Source organism: Taurulus bubalis, assembly GCF_910589615.1.
Source record: "Taurulus bubalis genome assembly, chromosome: 5".
Lineage (NCBI taxonomy): Eukaryota > Metazoa > Chordata > Actinopteri > Perciformes > Cottidae > Taurulus > Taurulus bubalis.
This window is the reverse complement of record NC_136593.1, coordinates 15,601,973-15,611,312: the sequence shown is the minus strand read 5'-3', so window position 1 is coordinate 15,611,312 and position 9,340 is coordinate 15,601,973. Positions and strand designations below refer to the sequence as shown.

The following is a 9,340-nucleotide window of genomic DNA, read 5'->3' as shown; positions in this document are numbered from 1 at the left end:
TTCACACTTAATTATAATGTACTGTAAATCACAGTGTATGAAATGGCAATCCTCACTTAAAGGGGATATCTAATTAACCACCCCCCGTAGTAGCTACATTATCTCCTCCTAAAAAACAACTACAATGTCGTGGTAAGTAGACGGAAGTGTTTAGTGACGTTTTTTGTCAACAACTATAATTCCACCTGTGAGCATATGAGGAGGCTGAAACACAGAAGATGGATGCCTTCAGTAATAATATAAAAATAGGTCTTCAAAAGAGGATATGATCGTTAACAAATATTGTACATTAACAAAGACTTAAATATGTCATTATAGCGATTGCTAAAATTCCCCTGGGACACATCAGACAAGTACAACAGGCAAAATATTAAGCCTTTTCCCACAAAAAAGGTTTTATTGAGTGTTTTTTCTATAAGTTTGTTCTGAAATGCATTTATTTTTTACATATTCAAAAGATTGTATTTTACACTTGAGACAAATTCAAAGTTATTCAATGCATGGCCTATGTACAGAAAATCCTTTTTTTTTTCAGGTATGAAAGAGCAATTAATGCAAGTATGCTGAGAGCAGACAATTAAAAAACAAAAACATCTTAGAAAGTGGGAGACAAAAATGAATGTGACATGTGAGTTAATACTGCTGTTCCCTGGGAATGCCATATATTAAAACAGCGACAGGTGGACTCCATTGTGAGCTCCACATCCTCTTCTTACAGGATTCTGTTCAAATAACAGCTATAACACACGGTCACAAATCAGGAGAAAGACAGTACTTGACTCAGCATTTGACAGTTAAGCTTCGGTTCCACACCTTGACATAATTGGCAGGTTGTGGGAAACATAAAATAAAGCTGAAAGTAAAAGTATAAACTAAGATAACACCAAGCAGAACATTGAGCGCACTTCTGCAAACAGCAGGCAGTTGACCTCTACATCCGTGTTGAGTATGCCTGCATACTGAAGCGCTCTCTTGTCAGTCTGAAAAAAGGACCGAACTCCCGCAGGACTTCATCTCATACAAAAAAGGAAGCCTTTAGACTAATTTTGGGAAACTATAATCTTAAATCAGTTAGAAAATCAGATGATGTACAACTGAAATGTCGGTCTTTGTGTTGCTTTGGAAGATTTAAGGTGGGAGCAACAAGCTGTGTAGCCCCACCACCACATACGGTCCAATTTAAGTAGAGATTCCTTAAGATTCCTCAGTCATCTTGAAAGCGGAGAGCTGGCGTTGCAGGAGCTTCATAGATGTAAAATGAATGCAAAGTTGGTGATCCTAATAAAAGTTGGTAAAGGGTGGGAGGATATTGGCTTTTCTAGAAGAGCAGAGCCCCCATGCTGCCTACTTCACTTTGTTCTTTCACAAAGATCTCAAAGTACTGATAGATGATGGTGACGGCCAGCAGGATACCGGTGCCTGAGCCAATAGCTCCGAGGAAGTCAGCCATTACTGATAAACCACCGATACACAGGCCACCGAAAGCAGCAGCAGTAGGAATGTACCTAGAACACAAAACAGGGAGATTGAGATATTAATACACAGAATTTCAACTCGCAGTGTTTCAGCAGAAATACTAAGTGACAAGAAGGGTAGATATTCAAATACATTAACCATGATTGTAAAGTCGCAAAGAGTTTGATTAGAAGTGCTGCATATTTTGTTTGACAAAAACTTTAAGAGTATGAAATTATTGAGTGTCACTGTTGAAGTGATTAAACAAGGCAATACCAAGTATGGAGAAATATGATGTCAATAAGTTGCTTTGATTGAAAGATGATAATTATTTGCTTGTTAGTGTCAAAACCCATAGATCACGTAAATTCATGATGAAGGCTTATATCTATTCTAAATGTATAGTTTGTGCAGCTAATTAGGTATGTAAATGAAAAGCATAAGAGATGGGACAAGTTTTTTTTACCTGTTCAGTTCATGGACCATTGAGGTTTCTCTGTGTCCTCTCATTACCATCTGCTGCTCCTTCAGCTGTTTTGCCACCTGGATAAAAGTATAGAACAGAACAGAACTTTAACACACAGTCTGTTTGACATAAACTCATAACACCACCTGCCTGAAAGTGGCTACAACTTACATCTTTCGCAGAGGAGCCTGAGACTTCAATCCAGGTCTTGGAGAAAAAGGCACATGATCCAAGCATGAAGACAATGTAGATGCCTGCGTGGACTGGGTCGTCAAGGACAGAGCCAAATGATTCAGGCGGAGAGAAGTAGTAGCAGAGTCCGCCTACAGGGTAGGCCCGAGCTGGACCACCTGACGTTGCATCCTATAGACGAGAAAAAAAAGACAAGCTTTAAAAACAATGTTCAAGCATCTTGGGGTAACAAACACAAATTAAAAAATAACTAACCAAATACAATCTAATCCAGGCATGCAAATTTAAAAATGATTTATTTATTTTTTAAACATACACACTTTTATATTAAATATGAGTGACGGCACATGTAATTTGACTGCACACTGACAATCTTTACAAATAGGCCAGTAGAGCAATTGTCAAAGCCTGCTGGGGACTGACATAGCATTTGCATTGAACATTTGGTAAATTTATTATGAAAATAAAGAACAGTTTGCAAGCCTGCTGAAAATTCCGAAGTCATTTTCAAAAACTCGTTCTTAGAATAAAGCTCAACAAATTGAACAGAAATATTGAAGTGTATACTTACAGACCAAGTACCAAGCAGATTAACCAGGAAGTTGCCACTGAAACGTGTGGAAAGCATCTGGGAGATGACATACAAGTTAGAGACCAAGGCAGACTGCAGGATGATGGGGATGTTGGAGGTGTAGAAGAGCTTGATGGGGTAGGTGTTGTACTGGCCACGGTAGCGGGCCGACTTGATGGGCAGATCAACTCTGAATCCCTGTTAGGAGGTGAATGTATGAGAAAATCATTAATAGTTCACATTCCCAAACTTCATCATCTTGTCCATTAGGAATTCCTATTATAAGCTTTGAGAACTGTTGTATGTTAAGAAAGGCCAGAAACTCACCTGGAAGTATATCACTACAGCAAAGACGAACACTGTGGCAATGAGGTTCATGAGGTTGGGCAGGTTCTGTCTGTAGAAAGCCTCTCTTAAAGCACGCACTTTGTCCGTACGAGTGGCCAGCAGATGGAAAAGCGCAATGATTGCTCCCTCAAACTCTGTGCCTAGAAACAGACAAGGTCACAAGTACAGTATGAGACACAATCCTGTAGAGTGCAGAGGAATTATATTGATCAATTAAAAATCACATTTATTGAGACCTTTGTGGTTCTTACCTCTTCCAGTGTTCACAGTCGTGGGGCTGAAGGCCTTCCAGACAATCGTCTCACAGATGTTGGTAGCAATGAAAAGCGAGATCCCGGAACCAAGACCATAACCCTTCTGGAGCAACTCATCTAGCAGCAGCACAATCAGTCCAGCCACGAAAAGCTGGGGAGAACACACAAACACACACACACACAAACACACGCACAAACACACACGCACACAAACACACACACGCACACACACGCACACAAACACACACACACACACAGTTTACTTTGCAATTAATTCATATTTCTCTGGAGAGTCAAAGCTGTTTATTTTGACTATGGGTTTCTTTAACTGAATCTATTAAAGTAATCTCAATTAATGTAAACAAACTTGTTGGTCATGTAATTCTAAAAATTAACAATTTGAACTTTTTCTTGACATAATGATATGTTTCAGGAAGATACTCTGAAATGACCTTAATGCACATCTTGCACTTTAGTAAGATTGCAGTTTAATGCCTTCTAATTGGAGAATGATATGCTTGATACCGACTACTTTAAGTGTCAACATCACTGTAGGGGATTTGTCTATGATAATAAATCCACAATATGTGAGTAATAATATTACCCAAATGGTATATAAAATATATAAAAGACCCCAGAAAATAAAAATGTAACCACAATCTGCATCGGTTTGTTCAAAATTATACATTGTATCATACTATCTTCATTTTTTTTAAGTGTATAATGAAAGACAGTTTTGATGAGTATATATTTTTAGTCAAAGTACACAATGGTTATGACAAATTTAAGAAAACTCTCATTCGCACCTGGATGATGATGAGCAGACAGATTCCTGCACCCATCTCAGAGGGATCTCCATACATTCCGGTCATTACGTATACAATGGCCTGGCCGATGGTGATGATCATTCCAAATACTGAAAAACATTAAGAGTGGTAAGACAATCTATGGACAGACTTATAGATACCAACCATATGTTCACAGATCACCCAGTGACTTACATTTCTGAGCTCCATTGAAGAGGGCTCTGTCCTTTGGTGTGTCTCCAACCTCAATGATCTTAGCTCCAGCAAGCAGCTGCATGATCAGGCCTGAGGTGACGATAGGCGAGATACCCAGCTCCATCAGGGTACCTGGAGGTTAATGTTCAAGTTAGGATATACCAGCGAAAAGCAGACACACATTTGATCTATTACTCAGTTATTAGCAGGACAAATACCTCTGTTTGAGGCCAGAATCACTCTCATCCAGTAGAATGGATCTGCCGAGTCTGACGACATAATGCCAAAGAGTGGGATCTGCAGGAAAACAGTGTGAGCGATTTAGATTATTTTCAGTTATTCAAGAGTTTCATTGCTTCTATGAACTTACAATGCTATAAGTCCAACTCTAAGCCCTTCATTCACAGTTGGGATGTGTCAGGACACAGATAATGAACTTGCTCTCCCTCTGTGTGTGTGTGTGTGTGTGTGTGTGTGTGTGTGTGTGTGTGTGTGTGTGTGTGTGTGTGTGTGTGTGTGTGTGTGTGTGTGTGTGTGTGTGGGGTAATCCCAGTTTCTCTCTGCTTTGTTAACATGGCCATGCGTGCCTTTGAGTGTATGTTAAAGTGCCCTACTGGCTAGCTCATGGCTACCGCTCTGCACTAATCACTTACTGCAGTCACAACTGATAATGCTGTCCCAACAGACGCCAATGTTGCAGTAGCGTAGCACCCACCCTCCGCTTCCCCCTCAGGTAAACACTGTTAGCTCCGTCAGCACTGTTGCTGTTGTTTGCAATGTTAGCACTGATAGCTGCGAGCAACCGGCTCAGCCGCTGCCATGCTGCCATGTTTAGAGCCTTTGAGAGACATTAGCTATGCTCTCAATTTTGCATTTAAAAGCACCATGCATTCTCTTGTTGCAAATATATGATTAGTTGTGATGAGCATTTGTCACAGTTCTTTAATTTTTATATACAAAATAAGGAATATGAATGAATATATATATATATATATATATATATATATATATATATACATATATATACATATATATACATACATACACACACACATACATACACACACACATACATATCAAAAAAATGCTGCACACTGGGACCAGGTGTACTCATTTTATTAAGACTATGTTAATAATAATAATTAATGTTAATATGAATAAGGTCATTCATTTTTTTAAGCACTACATGTTTGCTAAATGTTACAAATAAAATCATGTGGATTTGCACATCTGCTTTGATTAGCTGAGAAACAACTAAGACAGTAAGGTAATTATGACACTTACCTGGCAGCACACAAGGAAGATGAAGAGAGTGATGGCAGTCCATAATACCTTCTCCCTGAACTGGATCTGTTAGACAATGACATTATAAGAATATTTATAACAAATATCCGTTTTTATTGCAAAACGCAAAAAGGTGCCAATAAGGGTAAAACATACCTTTCTTTCGGGTTTTTGGATCTCTGGCAGCACAGCACAGAACGGCTTTATCACCTCCAAGAATTTGACTGGAAAAGAGAAACCAGGAGCATTAATGTGAGATCTGTGTGAATAATAGCTGGTCATCAGTAAGACGTGGCAGTGAATGGTGGGCGGACTCGAATTCACTACAACTAAACGTAAGGATTTATGTCGAATGCTTTTTTGTTGTTGTATTACTGTGTTTCTAGCCATGTTCCAGGGTCTTAATAGCAGTGCTCTGTGTTTCCCATTAGCGTTTGGCAGATGACTTAGGGACAGCAGGCTGAAGATAACACCGGTTGTGTTATGCGTCGTCATCACTAGACTGTCAATGTATTTGAATGAGTGGCTAGCGAGTTAGCTTTGGGAGATGTTCCTGCCAACGAAAACCACCGTTACGGTCCTAAAATATCAATCCAAGCAGGAAATCCAGTTTACAAAAATACTGCCCGACTGTTTATTTGAATCCACCAACGATTCCCCGTAGCAAAAGTCTCTCAGTAGCCAACTAGCTAGCTGTTAGCAGCGGCGCCTGCTATTAACGCTAGCCTGCCAGAGCTAACACCGTGAGCTAACTGAGCTAGCTTAAGTTGAACAAAACAGTTAGAACTATATTTAGGGTGTTAATACACAAACTGTAGATAACAGTCTGGCGCAACTCGTGTGTTAAAATCATACTCACTGCCCATGATGTCCCAACTGTCCTCCGACGTGCTCCTTTACTGTATAAATCTGACCAGACTCAATCTCACTACTCACTGAGCCACCGGGGGGAGGAGGAAGAGGAGGAGGAGGAGGGGGAGGAGGAGGAGAAATGCAAGAGACACGTCACCACTACAGACACGAAGAACAACGATTTAAAGAACCAGCCTCTACTGCTCGACTGCAGACGTGTTACTCTTTATTTAGAACACCCACACAAGAGTAGAGAACACATAGTCAATTTAATTTGTTAATAATAATAACAATAATAATGCAAATATCATTTAACAATAATAATACGTTTGATAGTCTTCTTTACTTTGAATGTAGGAACTGTTTTACGCTGCATTCCTACATTTGCTTACAGTGGAGGATCTGAGGACTTCTTTCTGTTTACTATAGATACCACTGTTCTTCCCTGCAGGAATACATTCATGTCTCCACCAGAGAGCAGCAGTGGCCCGAAGAGGATCTCTGGTCGAGATCAGGAAATGCAAGCTGGTAAGGATAGTTTGACAGAGACAGTTTCTCTCATACCAGACTGGTAACAAAGTCAGAGTCCCACAGGCATGAAAGGGTGCACAAAATAACAAAATGTCAATAAATGCAAAAGCCCAGCCATTAATATTGTATTTGTAAAGATTATCATGTGACATACATTATTGTTTCTAAGAGACGCTGATTGGTGTCAAATACTATTGAAAGTTATAGGCAACACCATAAACCTGCACCAACAGCCGACGAAGCGGCACAGACAGCAGTATGATATGTCCAACAGATGTTGCAGTCTGAGCCCTAGTCTTTTTGTTTTAATTTCATTTTGGTTTATACTTTATTGATGGATATGTACAATATTACATACAAGGATCAGAGAACAAGTATTTAAATTTTTTATGTATGTGTTAATCAGTTTACAATAGTAAGGAAGAAAATAACAGGAAAGTAAAGCAAACAAACACAAAATAAAGTAAAAAACAAGTGGAAATACAAATAAAAAATATAAATACAAATAATCAATCAAAACACACCCACCCACAAAGCCACCCACACACATGGCCTTTACGTTTGTTCACATAGGGTTTGTGTAATACAGTATTGTAAAACTATAGTTAAGTAGTTCGGTTTGGTTATAGTTAATTAGACAGATAAGGGCAGAACAGAGGACCAGGCAGGTCTCATTCAGTGGGCAACACTGACAGATTTTGAAAATATGAAATGAAAGGCTGCCACTTCTTATTGAAATGGTCATTACAGCCTCTAAGTGCATATTTAATGTTTTCGAGACTCAAGAAAAACATTACATCCTTAAGCCAGGCAGACTGAGATGGTGAATTTGGAGACTTCCAAGCAAGAAGTATTCTACGACATGCTAGAAGAGTGGCAAAGGCAATGATACCGTTCTCTTTGGTACTATATAGGATGGGTTTGGCTGGGATTCCAAAGATTGCCAGAAGAGGGCACGGTTGTACCTTGATCCCTAAAACTATAGTTAAGATATTATAAACATAGCACTGGCATTGAGCCCTTGTCTTTAGCTGAAATGGGTTTATGATGTGAAGATTTGCTTGAAGTACCTTCCATCCATCCATTATCAGCCGCTTATCCGGGGTTGGGTCGCGGTGGCAGCAGGTTCAGCAGGCCGACCCAGGCTTCCCTCTCACCCGCAACACTTTCTAGCTCATTCTGGGGGATCCCGAGGCGTTCCAAGGCCAGCCGGGAGATATAATCCCTCCAGTGTGTCCTCGGTCTTCCCCGGGGTCTCCTACCAGTTGGACGTGCCTGGAAAACCTCTAATGGGAGGCGTCCAGGAGGCATCCTGACTAGATGCCCGAACCACCTCAGCTGACTCCTTTCGACACGAAGGAGCAGCGACTCGACTCCAAGCTCCCCCCGATGTCCGAGCTCCTTACCCTATCTCTAAGGCTGAGCCTGGCCACCCTACGGAGGAAGCTCATTTCGGCTGCTTGTATCCGAGATCTCGTTCTTTCGGGCACGACCCAGTGTTCGTGACCATAGGTGAGGGTTGGAACATAGACCGACCAGTAAATGGAGAGCTTTGCCTTCCGGCTCAGCTCCCCCTTCACCAAGACAGACCGGTACAGCGCCTGTTTTACTGCTGCAGCCGCACCGATCCGCCTGTCGATCTCCCGCTCCACCTTACCCTCACTCGTGTACAAGACCTCAAGATACTTGAACTCCTTCGCTTGGGGTAGGCAGTTTGTCCCCACCTGGAGGGAGCAATCCACCGGTTTCCGGCAGAGCACCATGGCCTCAGATTTGGATGTGCTAACTCTCATCCCTGCCGCTTCACACTCGGCTGCAAAACGCCCCAGTGAATGCTGGAGGTCACGGTCCGAGGAGGCAAACAGGACCACATCATCCGCGAACAGCAGAGAGGCGATCCCGAGACTCCCGAACCGGATCCTCTCCGCCCCCTGGCTGCGCCTAGATATCCTGTCCATGAAGGTCACGAACAGGACCGGTGATAAAGGGCGGCACCCCAGCACCCTCCACAACCCCCCCCGAGGGACCCGGTCGAAAGCCTTCTCCAAGTCTACAAAGCACATGTAGACTGGTTGGGCAAACTCCCAGGACCCCTCCAGTAATCTTGCGAGGGTAAAGAGCTGGTCCACTGTTCCACGACCTGGACGGAATCCGCACTGCTCGTCTTGAATCTGAGGTTTGACAAGCGGTCGGAGCCTCCTTTCCAGCACCCTGGCATAAGCTTTTCCCGGAAGGCTGAGCAGTGTGATAGTTACGATAGTTCGAGCACACTCTCCGGTCCCCCTTCTTGAAGATGGGAACCACCAACCCGGTCTGCCAGTCCATGGGCACTGTTCCCGACCCCCATGCGATACTGAAAAGGCGTGTCAACCAAGACAGCCCAACA

The 9,340-nt window shown here is 41.9% G+C and overlaps 1 protein-coding gene across 1 annotated transcript; it reads right to left on the bottom strand.

The window, feature by feature from the left end:
• Window positions 1-364: 364 nt before the first annotated feature.
• sec61a1a (SEC61 translocon subunit alpha 1a) lies at window positions 365-6,513 on the bottom strand. Its single transcript, XM_079217703.1, has 12 exons — window positions 6,431-6,513; window positions 5,728-5,795; window positions 5,572-5,637; window positions 4,506-4,584; window positions 4,288-4,419; window positions 4,093-4,202; window positions 3,284-3,437; window positions 3,012-3,172; window positions 2,685-2,882; window positions 2,093-2,284; window positions 1,922-1,998; window positions 365-1,505 (listed from the first exon to the last, which is right to left on the bottom strand). Exons 1-12 carry the CDS (start codon window positions 6,435-6,437, stop codon window positions 1,319-1,321), a joined length of 1,431 nt encoding a protein of 476 aa, XP_079073829.1. The 5' UTR covers window positions 6,438-6,513; the 3' UTR covers window positions 365-1,318.
• Window positions 6,514-9,340: the final 2,827 nt, after the last annotated feature.

Excerpts from the sequence above, each read along its gene's own strand:
- sec61a1a (XM_079217703.1), bottom strand. Across the intron at positions 4,420-4,505 it reads GATTCTGGCCTCAAACAGAG|GTACCCTGATGGAGCTGGGT; the intron begins GTATTTGTCCTG and ends ATTAACCTCCAG. Across the intron at positions 2,883-3,011 it reads CTGTAGTGATATACTTCCAG|GGATTCAGAGTTGATCTGCC; the intron begins GTGAGTTTCTGG and ends ACCTCCTAACAG.